Source organism: Phyllostomus hastatus, unplaced genomic scaffold, assembly GCF_019186645.2.
Source record: "Phyllostomus hastatus isolate PE091 unplaced genomic scaffold, TTU_PhHast_1.1 phas_contig_80, whole genome shotgun sequence".
NCBI lineage: Eukaryota > Metazoa > Chordata > Mammalia > Chiroptera > Phyllostomidae > Phyllostomus > Phyllostomus hastatus.
The window spans coordinates 21,721,871-21,740,372 of NW_025333960.1; the positions used below are offsets into that span (position 1 = coordinate 21,721,871).

Consider the following 18,502-nt stretch of genomic DNA (forward strand, 5'->3'; position numbering starts at 1 on the left):
GATGTCCCATCTTGCCCTACCTTCCCATATCTACCTCCTTCCTATGCAGTTCCCAGTGATCTCTACGGCTGCAGTCCACCGGCGGTCTCTTCCACAAGGCCTCTGCTGCCAGCTCCTAAACTCACCACTCCCTTCTTTGAACATTCATAGAACGTATCATTCATATTAACAATTCTGGCACTTAATATACTGCAACATTCAATATTACTTTTCAAGTGTGTGCGTTTTGTGCCCCAGGTGCACAGTGAGATCCTTTGCAAGAGGATTCATGACTCACATTTCTTTGTATCCTCTCAATGCACAGCAGAGGATGAGAATATAGTAAAAACTCACTAACGTGTACACGTTACGTATGTTGCCTTAATGTTTGGTGCACTACAAAAAGTCAACTCTCTTTATGGTCATTTGTTGCACAGATGCATTTTTTAGGCACTATTTCCCTAGAAAACAAAAGTACCAATCTCTCCACATTTAAAGGAACTCATTTAGGCCAGACAATCTTCCAAACCATTGATCACCTGATTCTCTTACTGCTAGTCCAGTTTCATGATGCCTATGCTTGCCTACTAAAAGCAAGTATGAATATTTTCAATTGCACAAAACTAAAATTAATATCTTATCATTCAACAGCTAATTCATAAAGCCAGGAAGAATTTTTTCAATAGTCTAAAAGATGCATGGAAAAATGTGTCACTAAATAAATAAGCTACTAGTATAACATATTTCAATGGCATCCCTTGCACAACTGTCTTATACTTACATACCAGAGTTCAGGCCACAATCTTATCAGAGCCTTAATTTTTAATATTCTGAGTAGAATTAAATTAGAACAAAATATGATATAGAAACAGGGCCTCTGTTCTTTATTCTCAAAATACGATGTCTGCAATTCTATATAAATCTAAACATTAAGGTCTTCCTAGAGAGGTGATAAGCATACTTAATTAAACTAATACTTATTTCCCTCAGATATCAAGTCACACTAATTCTTTTAAAACTTCTCTGGATTCTGAAAGACAGTCAAATCAGAAATCTGATTCATGTAAGTTATTCTTAAAGGAACTATTACTACCTTTTATAATACCAATACTAATACTAATACTAATAATTATGCAGATAATGAGCATTCACTATGTGCCAACTACCTTACTAGGATGACGCATCTCTTATCTCATTTAATTGCCACAACTCTATGAAGTAGGCAGTATTACTGCCTTTTTATTACTGTCTCTACTTTACAGATAAGGAAATTTTAGATTAAAAATGTAAGTAATCTGCCTCAGGCCACACAGCCAGTTTTGGGAGAAATGAGATTTGCATTTTGGTTGGTCAGTTGCCAGAGCCCAGCCCTCTGTCCAGTACACTGAAATCTCTACCCGGACCCATTAGCCACACAACTCTTTTCACTCATTTTAACATTGTGAAGTTTTGTTAATTCATCTTTCATGTCAAAGATTGGTAAGAATTAATTACTACTGAGTGATTACATTGATTTTTTTAAGCTAATGGCATTTTTAATGAAAATAATACTAAGGGAGATGATGGGAAACTGCAAGTCTGAAAATCAGCCATAAAGGCAGCCTGTTAAAACTCACAAGATGATAACAGATTCCAAAAAATGAATAGTAAAATTAAATCTGCCTGGTAATTTCTTTTTGGGGGGATGCTGGTGGGCATAACCAATAATTCCTCAGTAATAACATTTCCCACAGAGATGAACCTTAGTATATGTTTTTAAAAAGGAAAACCCACTGCTCTAATCCAACGAGAATAAAACACCCTTCTTAGCATCCATTTGCTGGATTTCAATAAGGCACTAAACCTTGTATGTCAAAACTACTCATCTTGAAAGAAAAGAACGTTAGCCAGCCTTAATGCTCCTCTACATCTTGCTTTTTCAGGGTGTCATTTCCACTTGCTATAACAAGCCCAACTACAAGGGGCCTTATATCCCATAGCCAAAGCTCAAGGGGTAACGAACCTGAGGTCAGAAGAGTCTTCATTATTAAAGGGTGGGGGGGCTGGATCACCAACTGTTACCTAAGATGGGCTACATTGGGGGAAAAACTTAGATAATTGACAAAGGGGAAACTAAACCACAACTCAAAGAGATAAGAAGGATGTTACGTGACCCAGTGTCTACCTTTGGGTTCTGGCCTAAATATACAAATCCTCTTTTAAACAATTCTAGCCAAAAAAGTATCACAAATTTAACACAAGCAAAAGTGAACTCACCTTCCTACCTTTCAAATGTGCTTCTTTTATTTTCAGAACAGGTGATGGCCAGCCAATGCCCCTGAGGAATCCAGAGATGCAGTACTTGCTCTGGATCTCTCCCTTGTTCTTACGCTCTGCAATCACTCACTCACTACACTGGGATGATTCCACCTCCTAAACGTTTACTGAATTTGACCCTCTTCTCCTCTCTTATTACCACAGCACTTGTTTTGGCCCCATCTTCTCTTACTGGCATATCACAAGAGCTGTCAATCTGGGAACCCCTTCCCCCTAATTTCTCCGCTAATGCACCATCCAATTGAATATGTAATCCCCTGCATAAAACCATTAATGACCACACACTGCCTAAAACAGTAACTACCAAAATTCTTAGGCTTCTAAATTCAATATTCAAATAAAATCTTACTTGAATACCCAGTATACAAAACAATTCCAGCCTGGGCTGTTCTAGTTGCAGGGCATGGAAGACCCCGGCTAACTCACCCTCCTACCTCCACGTGTCCCTGGCCAATGGCTGCGAGGTTCCTCAGAGAAGTCTGAAAGGCACAGATGGAAGAATCAAATTTAGGTTCTCAGCTTGGCCCCCCAGAGCAGGACCCTATCTTCTAGTTTGTTGCAGTAACCAGGCTTCAAGATGGCCCCCAATGATCCCCGTCTTCTGGTGTTTGTGTAATTCTCTCTCATATCATACCAGCACTGACCCGTGTGACCTAGAACATGGCAGAAGTAATGGTATGCCACTTCCAAGATTAGGTAATAAAAGACACTGTCTCTTTCTCTCCCTGCCTATCTCTCCCTCTCCCTCTCAGATTACTTGCTCTATGGAAAGCCAGCTTCCATGTCATAAACTACCCTACAGACAGGCCCATGTGGTGAAGACCTAATGTCTTCAGTCAGCAGCCATGTGACTGAGCTTGGACGTAGGCCCCCCAACCCAGTCAAGCCTTCTGAGAACAGCATCCGAGGCCAACACCTTGACTGCACCCTCATATGAGACCTGAAACAAGAATCTCCCAGGTCAGCTGCTCCCAAATTTCTGACCTACAAAAATTTTAAGATCACACATAAATTTTGCTTAAAGTCAAAAGTTTGGGAGTAATTTGTTACACAGCAATAGATAACTAATACTTTCTTATTCTCTCATTCATTCCCTATTTTACCATTTTTTCTCTAGCTGGAAGTTGCCCCAGCAGATGCTATGCTGCTCAATATCTCTCCTATTCTTTCTCTTTTATCTGCCTGAAATGTGTCTCTCCCCACATTTCCTCATCTAGCTAACTCTTGCTCATCACCATAGGCATCAGTGACCCCTTTCCACCATTTTTCTTTCAGAAGATTTTGGGCCCTGTATCTCCAGTGTTTATTCGACAAAGAGTAGGATCTTGAAATGTTTATTGAACTGAACTGCTTATAAATGCACAGTAGTATTTGGGAAAATAACCTACTATGAAGAACTATTCATTTCATTTCCTCTGTATGTTCTTAGCACAACAAGAAATGGTACCATTCACTTTTCATTGTAGTAAGCCAAACTGCAGCATCTAATCAATGGAACAACATTTGTACTAATAAACACTTGTCTGTTTTAAACTGTTGTTCACAAGAAGAAAGCTATCACCATTTAGTCGTTGGGCACCACTTAAGTTATACCTATGAGAGACCACTAGCAAAAGTTAAGGCAAAGCACAACCCTTTGCTCTTCTGCTAGACACTGGGACAGATGAACTGCAAAGGGCAGGCAGTGTGCTTGAGGAAGGAAGTAATGGAAGGAGGAAAAAATAAATTGAGAAAAAGAGGGGACTATGTTCAGCTGTGCTGCTTGCTAACCAAGCCACCACTTCGGACCAACTGACAAAAACAGTATTAGTAACTCCAAAAGAAGCTTCAGCTAGATTTCCACAGGCCAAACAAGGTGATACCAAGAAAGGGCTGGGTTTAGTAAATTGTACCCTTCCACTCAATCAGAGTGGTACCTTGGTGGGAAACAAAAAGAAAATACAAACCAATAGGCTAAGGCTTATACCCTAAAAATAAAGCCCTGGCAAGGAAGAAAAGCAAAAGGAGAGCAAGGGAGAGCTGTATTATAGAAAATACTCAGAAGAACAGAGGGAGTAGAAGAATAACTCGGATGTTAGCTTCCAGATAAGAGTTTAAATCTTTTCTTTTGAATGTATGACAATATATATTATTTAATAAAATATTAAACCAGATCCATACAGTCACAGAACACTGCTTTCTGATAACCAGTATAAAACATTAGTGAAGGCAAATATTTCACACAGAAAATAAAATTATACATAAGAGATAGTGAGTACAATGTATGACAGATGAGAGATCTCTTTACAAAAGGAGTATAAAAGCAAACTCAAAAATCTGTCAACCTGATCACTTAATTATGATTGGGAAAAACTTATTATAAATTTATAAAAGTTAAGTTAAAAGGCAATCTGAGAGATAAAATACACAATTTAAATAATTCATAAATTAAATTACAATGTCTTGATATAGCAAAAACATCTTAATGTCTGAATGTGTAATGGTGTTTTTTCTAAAAGAATATTTCTTCTAAATCATTTTAATGGTGGTAACCTTTTTATAAAAAGTTTGTTTTGCAAGAATGACAGAGATAGGTAAATTGGTAGCTGCTCTATTACTTTTCACATTTGTTAGCAGCTCCTAGTTTACAGAGGATCTGAATATCTACCCTCTGTTCCAGTATCTCCCACATCAGAAAACCACGAGCTCTGGGACCATTGAAATGGGCACAACTGCAAGAAAGCCACGTGAGATAGACCAGCCCCCATTATGTAGGTAAACAGACACGGAAATGGGCATTTCTCAAGACTAATCGGAATTCTTCTTGGAAAACAAGCTCAGTGTGCATGACTAGTGAATGCATCCTAATATTAATTTTGCAGTTAAAGGTTAAAATTAAGGGAGCTAATGGCCCCAATAATCCTTATCTACATTTTTATTTAGTCACCAGGGGGAGCTAATACTGCTCTGTGGGTAGAGAGTCCAAGAATTAGATTTTTTAAAAGGGGAAAAAATTAAATTGATGTAGTATTAAATATAATCCTGGTCCACAATGTCCATAAGGCAAATATACCACACATGCAAAAAAAAAATTAGGGACATATCCTTTTGTTGTTAAACAAAGTTAGAAAAAACTAAAAGCTATCAATTAGTAGCTCGCTGTGCTTAATAGAAGACATATGCAAACCCACTTATTTATGGATGTCTTCAGTCCTATTAGGGTCTCACTCACAATCTAGATTTTGTACATTTGTCCATTTATTGCACTGACCCAGTTATTTTCTTGGTTTGAAGTACTACTATGATTCTACATTCTAACAGCTAATCATTTGCTCAAAAGCACACCATATAATTACTTTATAATTATACTGAAACAAATGTTTCCCTTTCCTTTTGCTTCAAATTCAAATATTTCCTTCTGTTTCAAATATATTTTTTAGCGCTTTTAATGTGTGTTCAAAGAGTTCCAGCCAATAATCTACTTAAATTCATTCTACAATTCACACAGGAGACACAATCCCTTTAAACTTTGAGAAGCTCCAGTTGGAACAAAGAGGGGAATGGGATTCAGAGTTTGTGGAATAATCACCTCTAATCGATCAATTTCCCCGGAAGGTAAAGCTGAAAGAAAGGAAGAGTAAAGAGTTCCAGTCCAATTCCTTGAAGTTTAAAGGAACTAAGCCCTGAGGCACAGCGTAGAATGATTCCTGCCTCCCCTTCCCAAGGCCTATTAAGAGGTCATAGATCTCTGTGACATTGCTGCCATTCCCCAAAGACAAGGTCCCCAGCCAGAGATTTAGCACAAGAAGAAAGGATAGGAAAATGTCTGCTTTTAATAGCTTCTCTAGCAACTCACCACCCTATAAAGGAAGTAGATGCCTACCGATCACAACTATCTTAAGCAATGTAAAAAATATATGTATGTATATGTATATGCATGTGTGTGTGTGTGTATATGTATAAATGCAGTCATGCAAACATGTAAAAATTCAACATCTTACAGTTTAACAGGCTGAATTCCATGTCTGGGAACAGAACAGGTCACATGCTACTGAGCCCTTGTGTGAACACCACTGTGTCCAAATAGCTAACATGGCCCCGCTTATAAGACAGACTGAACGGCTGCAGAGGGCCTAGGAAATGTTTGGTCTCTTTTAATTCATCTTCCCCACAAAAGAGGCCCCAATGTTTCCACATCCCAAATACAGGCCTTCATTTATAATGTTCACACTTCTCCACAGGGACAAACTGACAGCTTTAATTACCGTCAATGACCATCAAGGACATGGTGGAAATTCTTGAAGATATTCTCCCATGGTTTGTATTCTTGACATTTTATTTACAATTTTTGGCAAATCCTAAAACCACAGAATTAGATGACTATATATTCAATGTTAATTATACAAGTAAGGCAAAACCATTTATCTGAAACAACTGTGGTTGATAAGACATCCAAAAGTAGCATTTTTATACACAAGTAATGCCAGTTTTCTTTTTGAATCCTAGTCATTTCAAAATGCTAATTTCAAAAACCCCAAGTTAATCAAGAAGCAGGTAATTTATGAATACAGTTTTTTCTATATATAATATACGTATGTATTATATGCATAATTTCATTTACGAATGAAACTACACAGGATAGTCTCTGCTTAGGTTTTACTTATAAAAAATAAAGTGAATATACCCATTTATTTTTATTTCTAGGAAATCTCATTCTTCAGAAATTTCCCATTCATTATTACTAGCTTTCTAGTGATTCACAAGTTTTTAAACCAGGTTGAGAGTGAAAATACCTAATTTTAAAGTGTGCATCAAAAAATACAGAGAAATACTTCTTAAATTACCCCTTCACCAATCCAACTATTTCATTTTGGTAAATCAATATATGTAATAACTCATCATTCACAGTAGGAAAACGTAGATCATAGGTACAGTCCTTTTATAAATCCCAATTACAATGCCCAAAAGCATTCAAAGAGCATCAAGGAAATAATGAACCTAAACATGATTCTTTTATATCCATATTTTGGCAGAAAATTTTACAAACATATCAAGAAGAGAATGGCAGACTACGCACCAATATAAAAAATTCTGCTGCAGCAAAACCAATGTGGAAATCACAAAGCTTTTAAAGCAGGTAATAGTTAAATTGACCCTTTCTCCAAAACCAGCAAAAGGACCTCACTCTGCCAACAGCCCAGAGGTTGGAAGCAATTACAGAGGACGGCTTTTTCTCTGATAAAAGCGTAGAAGAACTTAAGGCCCTGCTAGACTATGAAAATGACACACACCCGCCCACCACTTTCGCTCAAGTTGAAAGGAGCAGAGACTGAGTTGGTTTGCACATGATGAAGTTACTGGCAGCCAAGAACAGTGGTCTCTGAAATATGAGGTACTTATCCTAGGGTAGAGAAGATACTCTGAATATTTAGCAAGCCGTCAGAACCGACTCCATCCACACTCACCCAGAAACAAAGCAGGCCTCTCTGAAAGAGAGAAAATAAATAGGACTCCTATCAGCCTGGGCACCCTAACTCTTCCAGTTTCTTCCCACATCTCAAAACAGTGCCGTCTATCATGACCAATGGACAGATGTATCGATCATCACATTCAATGCAAACTGAACCAATGCATGCAAAAGCCCCAAAGTTTGACAAGTAATTTAAAAAGTTTTCTGGAAGAAAACCGCAAGATACTGATAATCAAAAACAAGTAAACAACAAGGAAATGCTACACCTTGCCCTTTTCCTCATGGATACTGTCATTCATTGTAATAAAGGAGTAAGAAAGAAACAATTTAAGCAGATTTTACAAAAAGCTGGCAAAACAAAATTGAGATTACCAGAAAATTATATGAAATATAGGCTTATATCCATCATTGATAATGATGCACCTTATCAAGAAGTTTAATTATGCATGTTCTTTGGTGGTTTTTGAGAGAGCTTTTTCTTCAGCACTCACAGCCATTAAAATAAATTGTCAAAATAAATGAATCTAGACCAGGGCTTCAAACCAACATAAAGTTATTATTTTTTTATCCTAACCAGGGGACATATTTTTCATTGCTTTTTAGACATGGACAGGGGGAAGAGAGGGAGGGAGAGACAGAGAAAGAGAGATATCACTGTAAGAAAGAACATCAACTGGTTGCCTTCTCATACATACTCTGACCAGGGATCAAACCCACAGTCAGGGAATCAACCCCACGACTTTTTGGTTCATGGGAAAACACTCCAGACAAATAAGCCACACTAGCCAGAGCCATAAATTTATTTTTAAAACCTGTTTGTTTAACCTTTATTTCATTTTTCAATTCTTTTTTTGTTACTGTTATATCATATACATATCTATGTAGTATATGGATGAACATAACTTACTAACACATGCTAACATATTATGAAGATGCATACTCACTTTTTTAAAAGACTTTGTTTATTTGTAGAAAAGGGTAGGGAGGGATAGAGAGAGAGAATCATCAATGTGTAGTTGCCTCTCAAGCACCCCCTACTGGGGACCTGGCCTGCAACCCAGATACGTGCCCTGACTGGGAATCCAATCGGTGACCCTTTGGTTTGTAAGCCAGTGCTCAATCCACTAAGCCAAGCCACACCAACCAGTGCTATACTAAATTTTTTTAATCAAAAAGTTTGAAAATCACTGCTCTAAAAAATAGGAACTATGTGGAGAAAGAGAATGAAAATGATGGAGGCCCTAAAACTGCACTGGGGCTGAGAGGATGAAGTAAGCTAAAAACTGAGAAAATATTTGAAGCAGCAAACCAGATATCGATCAAAATTGAAGAACACAGAAAATAAAATATATAGTACCTTAAGTGTAATCAATATTGAGATAGATAATATGCAAATGTTAATAAAATATGAATAATGAATTAACATGGAAACTAATAGAGAAAGATGTAAACAAGTTATCATGTCTTACCCCTAATTGATATAAACTAAAAAGTTAAAATATCATTTATTTCATGCAATTTTTTAAAATAATGACTTGAAATGGAAAAAAAAGAGTTTCAATATGCTTCTGTGAAAATCATGCTTCATTCCATAGAACACTCAATTCCCTTGTTTCCACTGCCAACAGAACTAGCTGTTATGGTACTTGATTTTCCAGTAGAATAAACCAGTCTTTAATTTGGAAAGAAAAAGATGTCTTTCACTTTAAAAGTTCTTTGGCCAAAAATAATCCAGATGTCTAAAAGTCTTCAGTTCACAAAATCTGTGTGAAGATTCCAGGAAGTCTCATAAGTTTTCAAATCAAATTAAGTGAACATACACTATTTCATACTAATGTACAGTGTCTACTCATTGATTCAGTTCATTTTCCTCAAAAATAAGAATCTGCACAGTAACAATATTTGTAAAGGAATCACAAATACAGTTAGGGCTTTTTAAATCTGGTCTACAAACGTGTTCCCCCAAAGTGCAACATTCTTGCTGTCACACATATCTCTACCTACTCATCTTGCCAATAGTATGATGGGCCAGAGGATTTAGAATGAATGCAATGCTATTTAGTTGTTTCTGCATTCTGCACACCCAGGCAGATCACATTAATGATGTGAGAGAACACTTTAACAGACAACTCAAGTTTGCAAATTAGCAGGAGAGAAGAGAAAAATGACTCGGAACAACAAGCATACAGTATTACCAAATGCACTTTACAAATTTATCCTGTGAAGTGTAGCTTAGTTTTGATGATTTACAATGCTAGTTCTAACTTGGTTTTCTAAGCAACATAAAGTCTCCGTAATCTCAGCCTTCCCCATAGCACCCTGCTATTAAATCTTTGTTGAGAAGTGTGATGAGACCCCTCTGGCTTCCAGCCCTCCCCATCCCCTGAGGGAACTGGCAAAAAATGATAGGGTTTGTGGATTAGTAAAATGAGAGGTTCTCTGTGCTTTTCCTTCTTTAAATATATATTTTGATAATCTGTCTTCTGCATCAGAGAGTCCCAACAGCATTACAGTGTTGATTTCCCTCTCTTCCCAGACTCCAGGAAAGAGAGCACGGCTGGGGCAAAACAGGTGGCTTCCCTCTACTGCCACAATTGAAGAGTGGGATTTAGCTGTTTTTCTCTCACCTTTCCCCTTATTCCTTCAAGCAGGGACAGACATAATTTACTAACACATGCTGAATTGTAAACTACGGGACAACTGCACCATGAGACAAAGAAAGAGCTTATGTTATGAGGGCCACCTTGTCCCTTACTATCTTCAGGGGCTGTTTTTGCCCTTTCTTAGATCAAGATGCTTGTCCAGAATAGAGCCCACATTCCAGAACAGCCATCAGTATGGGCTCCATGAATTGCGTGTGTAAACCTTTAGATCTCTGGGTTTCCTGCTGAATCTACTCTCTGTGAGTTCCATCCAAATTACTGACATCTACTCATGAATTGACCTGGGGCAACTCAACCCAAAAGATGACTTTCACGTCTGGGTCCAAACTGATCATCTTGCTCCATGTTTTAACTTCATTTCCTAAAGCCTGGTCTAGTCTGGGCTCACTTGGCAAGATTATACCAGGATTTTTCAAGACTTTTGACAAAGAATGAATCTGTTCCCATCTAGGCAGACTGTCTAGGAATGTGCTTCACCCTTGGAGATAAAAGTACCAATGAAACCCTCTGCTGAAGGATGAGAGCAATCTCAAAGCTGGGTTTCTAGCAGTTCTCTGACAACAGAACTACCCTGAGTAACTCTCATGTGCATCAGACCCTGGAATCCTCAGCTTTCTCTTCTTTTGCAAACAAGTTTTAAGAGTTCTTTCCTAATTCTACTTGGTAATTGATCCTACAGTACACTATTCAGAATTCCCTCTTCCTTCATGTAAACTGTTCACCCAAAAGTCTTCAGGCTAAGGTCAAGCTGAGTAGGACCAAAGAAGTAAAGATTTCAAGATTAATGGAAGGGACAGGGAAGCCAGGAAGAGCAAAGGGAAAAGCTGAAAGAGAAGCAAGAGGCTATAAAACAGGGAGAAATTAAGAGGAGAAACGTGGACAATATAGAATTTAAGAGTCTTGCAGAAACAACAGGAATGAGGAAAATTAACAAAGATACAAATGTGGCTAGATCAAGTTAAAAGACAAAAAATATATAAAAGAATAATAAAAGAAAGTGAAACTAAGAGTGAAAAAACAATTAGGAATGTCATCCTTTGCTAAACTAGCACTTCATCTATGAGAAGAAGAAAGAGAAAAGAAGGAGGAGGAGGAGAGGAAGGGGGTGGGGGAGAAGGGTGAAGAGAAGGGGGACAAGAACAAGAAAAGAAGAAAGAAAAACAAGAAGAAAAGCCACCAAGAAAAGAGTCAGCTCAAGCAGCAGGAATCAAAAGTTGTAAGAGCTGGACCTCCTAACTTACATTAAAAGGCTGTAACCAAGGAAGAAGGTAAAAGTATCATGTTACCTTTTTAATTAAAATGCTTCCAGCATCTTTAATCTTTTCCAGATTAACCCTTAGCTAATTCAAGTTTCAACTTTAATACCTTCGACAAATGTGAATGATTCCTGGCTTTGTTTCTCCCTCCTTTTGCTCTCTCCCTGATCCTCTGCTTGTGCTTTTTTTCCATCAACCTACCTACCACCCTCTGCAAGAAACCATCCTGACCAACAATAAACAGGACCAAGGCCCATCGGGTTTCCCTTTCCTGAAATGTCTTTCAAGTCACAAATAAGCCTCTGTTCTCCTACCTCTGTTTCAAATGTGATATGTGAGCACAGACTAGATTCTCTGCTTTTAGAAAGCTTAACATCAAAGTAAACCAAGTATTTTATTAGAGTTTGGTTTTTAATTTTTGAAGAAACACAGTATTTAACCCATAAATATTATCTTCTGCATACCCTGTGCTGAAAATCCAGCATTTTCTGCACTGATACTAAAGTTGCAGAGTATATAAAGAAATAGACACTGTATAATATATAAAGTTGTAAAGGAATAATGTTTTTGCTTCTGTTCTATTTCATAGAGCTGAACATAAGAATAACTATATGGCAGAAATTCAGTAATTAAGTAAGCACTAAGCAGAATTTGAGGTTTGTTTTTAAACTATTTGAATCTGAAAGTTAACCTTTCACACGAGAGATGAGGCAGTTTTACCTTCGGTAAGACCTCGTGTGACCAGAGCACACACTGGCCATGTCAGCCAAGTTCCCACGCCTTTACCCTAAGGTTAGTGTCGATTCTACAGCAATAAAGCCTCCTTTAAAGCATGAGCTATCCCACTGCAAATAGAATTGTACTAATTGCCTGCACTTAGTGGGATTTTCCAAAAATTATGCATTGTGAGAAAAATTGAATTAAACAAAGTCAATTAAATATATATGAGTTAGAAAATGCAAATAAATCCACATAGAATACCTCTACATATCCAACAAAATGCTAAAATTAAAAAGACTGACCACACAACTGTCAGCAAGGATGCACAGCTAGAACACTCAGACACTGCTAGTAGGTGTGTAAAAGACTCAGAAGTTGCCCTGGCTGGCGCAGCCCAGTGGATTGAATGTGGGCTGTGAACCAAAGTGTCGCAGGTTCGATTCCCAGTCAGGGCACATGCCTGGGTTGCAGGCCACGGCCCCCAGCAACCGCACATTGACATTTCTCTCTCTCTCTCTTTCTCCCTCCCTTCCCTCTCTAAAAATAAATAAATAAAATCTTTTTTAAAAAAGGCTCAGAAGTTTTCATACAGTTAAAACTTACATTTAACACATACTTACACACCCCACCCAATACCCATAACCCAACATTTTTATTCCTACTTACTACCTCAAGGAAATAAAACATATGTCCACGAAAAGATATATACAGAAAAAGGTTCTCAACTTTATTCATAATAACCAAAAACTAAAAATAACCAAAATATCTAACAGAAGAATCAAAAATAAATTATGATATATTCATACGATAGAAGGAATACTAGTCAGCAGTAAAAAACACCTATAAAGACATGAATGAATCTTGCAGACATGCTGAACAAAGGAGAGTGCACCCTGAGTGACTATGCTTACAAGAAATTCTGTAACACACAACACTAATCTACGCTTTAGAAAGTTAAAAGCTGGTTACTTCTGTTGGAGCATTATTAACTGGAAATGGATATAAGAAAAATTTCTAGGATGCAAGAAATTATCTTAAGAGGAGTGTGGGTAACACAGATGTATGTATTTTGTCAAAATTCATCACATTGTACATTTACGACTTTTAAATTTCAATGTATGTAAATGCTGCATTAAAATTACAGCATTAATCATTATAAACAACTATTAAACTCTACTTTGTTGATCTGCTTATTATGATGATATGAGTAAGCCATTTTGAAACCACTTAATGTGTATTCTAGACTCAAGAAAATGAGTAAATATATTAAGGACGACAGGAGCCACGTTTCTCACAGCTGAAGAAGAAAGTAACAAATATGAAAAAGAGTAAGGTTGGGACATGTTGAATTAAATCAGAAGTATCAATAAGAACACAAAGCTCTTATTACAGAAAAATATATTTATGTGTATATTTGTACACATGTATAATTGATGAACATATACATTTCTTAATTCTGTTTGCTGAGCAGGTCTGTAACCGACACACTTAGAGCAATGAGCACACCCAGCACCTATGTCATCTTAAGGGAACTAAGGCTCCTTGGGGAAAACGGTGATGGCAGGACTGGAACAAGAACAGAAACTAAGTCCTCAAACAGTGATGGAGACACAGTAAAACAAGACAGAATCCAGTTTGAAGGGACTCCTATTGCCTGAATCTAGAGCAAGCTGGGCATCAAAATAATGACAGCAAAGAATTATGACCCAGTCCTGGCTGGCGTAGCTCAGTGGATTGTGTGCGGACTGCGAACCAAAGTGTTGCAGGTTCGATTCCCAGGCAGGGTACATGCCTGGGTTGCATGCCATGACCCCCAGCAAACCACACATTGATGTTTCTCTCTCTCTCTCTCTTTCTCCCTCCCTTCCCTTTCTAAAAATAAATAAATAAAATTTTAAAAAAAGAATTATGATCCAATTAATTAAATAAAAATTCAAAAGCCCAGGATGATATGAATAAATAAATGAAGAAATAAGAAAGGATAGTGTAACAAGAGTCCAACTAATAAATACAAAAATTATGGAGTAAAAATGGATGTTTTATGAGGATGATATTTATAGGGCATCAAAGTACATGTTATTTTCAAAAGGAAAATAGTAACTTTAAGGTAGAGAATGTTGGTGGATACCACCTTTAACAAGTATGCAGTGTTAACCTCATCAGCTTGGGCAAATCAGCATCACATACTTCCTGATTAGGTGCACTGCGGAGGGCACAGAATCACTTTGGTGGTAGTCCTGCCATGGAAGTATGTAACCAGAATGGAGCCACAGGAAAACGTCAGGCAAACCCAAATACAGACGAGCATTCTTTGAAGAGCTGGCAGGTGCTCATCAAGAAAGACAAAGGCTGAGAGGTCATTCCAGGTGAAGTGAAAAAAAAAAGACTTGACAATTAAACATTATGCATGATCCTTGTCCTAGAGAGAAAAAAATATATAGCTCTAAGGTACATCATTGTAGTAAGTGCTGAAACTTCGACATTGATTGTGGAGTAGGTGACAGTGTTCCATGGTAAGTGTTTTCCATCCTGATTTCAGTGAGTGTGCTGTGGTCATGTAATAGAATGTATTTGTTCTTAGGAAATACACAGGGTATATTTAGAAGGGTGTGATAGCTTCACCCTTCTCTCAAATGATTAAGAAAAGAATTGATGAAAAAGAGAGATAATGAATGATAAAGCAAATGGGGTAAATGTAAACAACTGGGAATCAGGTAAATGGAAGTATGGGAATCCCATGTCTTATTTTTGCAATCTTTTTATGAATTTGGAATTGTATCAAAATAAGTTACCAAAAAACACAAAAAACATGTACATGGCCAATATTTATATAAGCTTCATCAATTCTCATACTTATGTTCCAAAAATAATAATGGATTTTCTGAAAGGAAGAAGATTCTATGGCCTAATAAACTCACTTGCTGTAACCCCTTCTTGAAGAGCTGGAGTGCACTTTAATAAAGAAGCCTATGCAACTGGACTTAATCCAACATTTCCACAATCATGTGTCAGAAAATCTGATTAAAATGAAACACCTATTAAAATCTTACAGTATCAATATTCTGTGGAAAACAGTTGGAGAACAAAGGTGTCTGTATTTCCTACACATGATTAATTGAAGAAAAATTTGTGCTAGAAAAATAAGATAAAGAGAGAAAGAGATCTACAAACACACACACATACACACACACAAGAGCAGGGTCAGCTTCAAACAGTAAGAGGAAAATGACATGAATCTAAAAAATAGTATCTAAATATCCCACCTGGTCTCACACAGCACATTTCTGTAGGACATATTTTTAAAGAGAGTAGAAACTTCATAAACTGAGCTTCAGCTACTCCAACCATTAAATTGAACATGCCATGCTTCATGCCATCTCAAATCTGATTCTTCCCATGAACTGCAGAGTAGAACAGCTTCTGTGCCTTCTTGAGCACCTACTGTGGGCCAAAGGCTCAGAGGGCACAATAGTAAGTAAGACACCGTTCCTGCCATCCATGAACTTTCATACTAAGGAGGGAGATGACCAAGTTAACACACTCGGTGCAAGCTATGATATTCAAGGAGCGTCTGACTATGGGAACAGAAAAAGGCACGGAACTCAGGCAGAGAAGGACCAGAAAAAGTTCCCTTGAGGAGACGATATATAAACTAAAATAAACCAATGCATGCTAAATTTCTTTGAAGAAAAATATTTAAAAGGTATTTTTAAATTGTATGTTAGCCACCCGGTGTTAGCAACTAGATGGCATCACTGTAACTTTTTGAATGTTAACTAAAATATACCCATTGTACTATACAATTAAAATGTAGGCACAATTTAAAATCTAAACACTCAGATTGTGACTCTGGGTTTGCTATAAACCACCATCTTAGAATTCTTTCTAAAGCACTTCAAGACTTACCTAGGTATTCAAGGGCAGGGGGTAAAATAATTGGAAGAGGAAAAAAAAAGAACAAACTGAAAAATCAGAAACAGAACAGTATGAGAAGACAAGAAGGGATAAGTAGTGTTTACCTGTCAGCTGACACTGATTGATCTTGTGCTCGGTGATGTCGCTCAGCGACTCGAACACCTGCAGGCAGCTGTCGCAGCTGTGCACGGCCTCGTCCTCCAGCTCCTCTCCGTCTTCCGGCCTCTTCTTGCAGTCTAACGCCTCTCCATCTTCAGCCTTGTCTTCAAGTTTACAGTTGGGGTCTGAAAAAAGATCAAGACTGTAAGTATAGGGCTTAAAGTCAGGCTCTTTTAAAGCAACATTTAATCTTCTTGCTACCAAAAACAAAAACACCATTTTCCTTCAAGCTGCAATGGGAGGGCCTTATGGCAGATTTTATTACAGAAGAATCAAAACTGAGTCTTCCCAAAAATGTTTAGTTTGTGATGACTGGAAGTTTTACTTTTTTCCTTCACCATGCAGCCCTTTCCCCATCTTCTCTTTCAAATAATTTACCGCCCTTGGCCTTTTAGGGGGTTTTGCTTAAAAAAAAGATAAGCCACTTTTAAAATTAAACAGTCTCCAATGAAAAGGGGAAAAAAACACTGTGCTTAAGAATGAATTCCTTTTCTGCTAAACATACTCTTTCACGGGAAATTACCAGAATTAACCAAAAGTCTAGAATAAGCTAAGCTAATTACCATATGCACAAAATTGACCTTTACTTATAAACTGGTCAAAACACACAGTTACCCCATTATTTGCTAGACAGCGATAGCAAAATAAGCTCCACCACACAGCAAAACATTCTTACAAACACAAATTCAAGTGTAAGTATGTTGGCATGTCTCGTTTTTAAAAACAGCAAAAAATGAAACAAAATATCCAAAGAATGGTAAATTGTAATCAAATCAACAGCAACTTGAATTGGCATTATCAACGTCAAAAGCTAAATAATGGAAGAACTAAAAACAGTTCCACTCTACTCCTAAACATGCTGTACACACAGCCATGGGGAATTAAGTGAGTGGAACACAAGAAATGTGTTCACTTAAAGCTCAATAAATCCTTAAGGTACTTTTGATTCTTCATGCTGTCCTTGGACTTTAGAGAAGTCCAAACACCATGGACCCCCAAACACTGTGGTGCTACTGATCCCCTGTGCGGGAAGGCAAAGGCTGGGGAGGGAGGGAGAGAGAATACACCTCTTTGGGGTAATTACGACAATATAATCTCTGACTTAATTTACAAGACATTAATTTCTAATAGAGAAAAGTCCTCCACAGTCAGAAATAAACTATGTCTCAAAATAGAGCAGTTACTGAAATAGTTACAAAAGAGTCGTATCAAAATACCTAAGAAACATGTAATGCATTATCTGTAGTCAAACTTTTTTAATATGGGAGGATACATATTTGAAATGTTACAATCAGGAATTCACAGAAAGCAAATTCGTCCAGATTTCTGAGAAAAGTCAGCGAGTGTCTGAAAGTGTTTTCTGCTCTCTTGCATGTAACACCCTTCTACAAGCCTCACTTCTTTCTACAAGCTGGGTGCCCCCGCTCCACGGGCAGTTGTTCTGAGGCCTTTCTTCACGTCGGCAATAGGCTGAACTGTATTGCCACTCTGCACATGGCTCAGGTGTGCCAAGATCAACCTAAAGTCAACGTATGTAATGGTCTCTTGGATTTATGGAAAAAAGCAGAATTCCCATCTCAAAGAGCAAGCGGTATCTGTCTGGTTTTTGGTTTGCTTGTTTGTTTTCCGTAAGAACATACTGTTGAAGTAAATTGGTAATTTGGGTTGATTTGCCATCTGGAAAATTATTATCTCAACACTCTCCACAGTGCCCATTTTGACATACTAGGGTTTTGGCTGTTCATTCCTGGGAGAGCAATCAGAGGATCTTTTTTCGTTTATCTTGTACTTTGCCCAGCACAGCATCGTGTCCAGGTGAGTGCTTAGTAAATACTATTTAATGATGATGAGAAGTTAAAGAAGAGGGGGCAGGGAGTCCATAAGAAAGTCCTCTGCTGGTATTTTTTCTGTAAACAGGAAACCTCCAAGTCAAAGAGCAGACACCCCCAAACCAAAAAGTACCTTACATGCCTACATTTTCCATAACTGACACTCTATGATACAGGACATTTGACTTGGCAAGTTTCAAATGTTTCATCTACAAC

The 18,502-nt window shown here is 37.6% G+C and overlaps 1 protein-coding gene across 5 annotated transcripts in view; it reads right to left on the reverse strand.

Moving 5' to 3' along the window:
• ZNF521 (zinc finger protein 521) overlaps positions 1 to 18,502 on the reverse strand; it is a 283,198-nt gene that overhangs the window by 236,990 nt on the left and 27,706 nt on the right. For all 5 annotated transcript variants that reach the window (XM_045850067.1, XM_045850065.1, XM_045850069.1 and 2 more), the window contains one exon: positions 16,403 to 16,582. In XM_045850067.1, the coding sequence (XP_045706023.1) occupies positions 16,403 to 16,582 (180 nt within the window). The remainder of the gene's footprint in view (positions 1 to 16,402; positions 16,583 to 18,502) is intronic.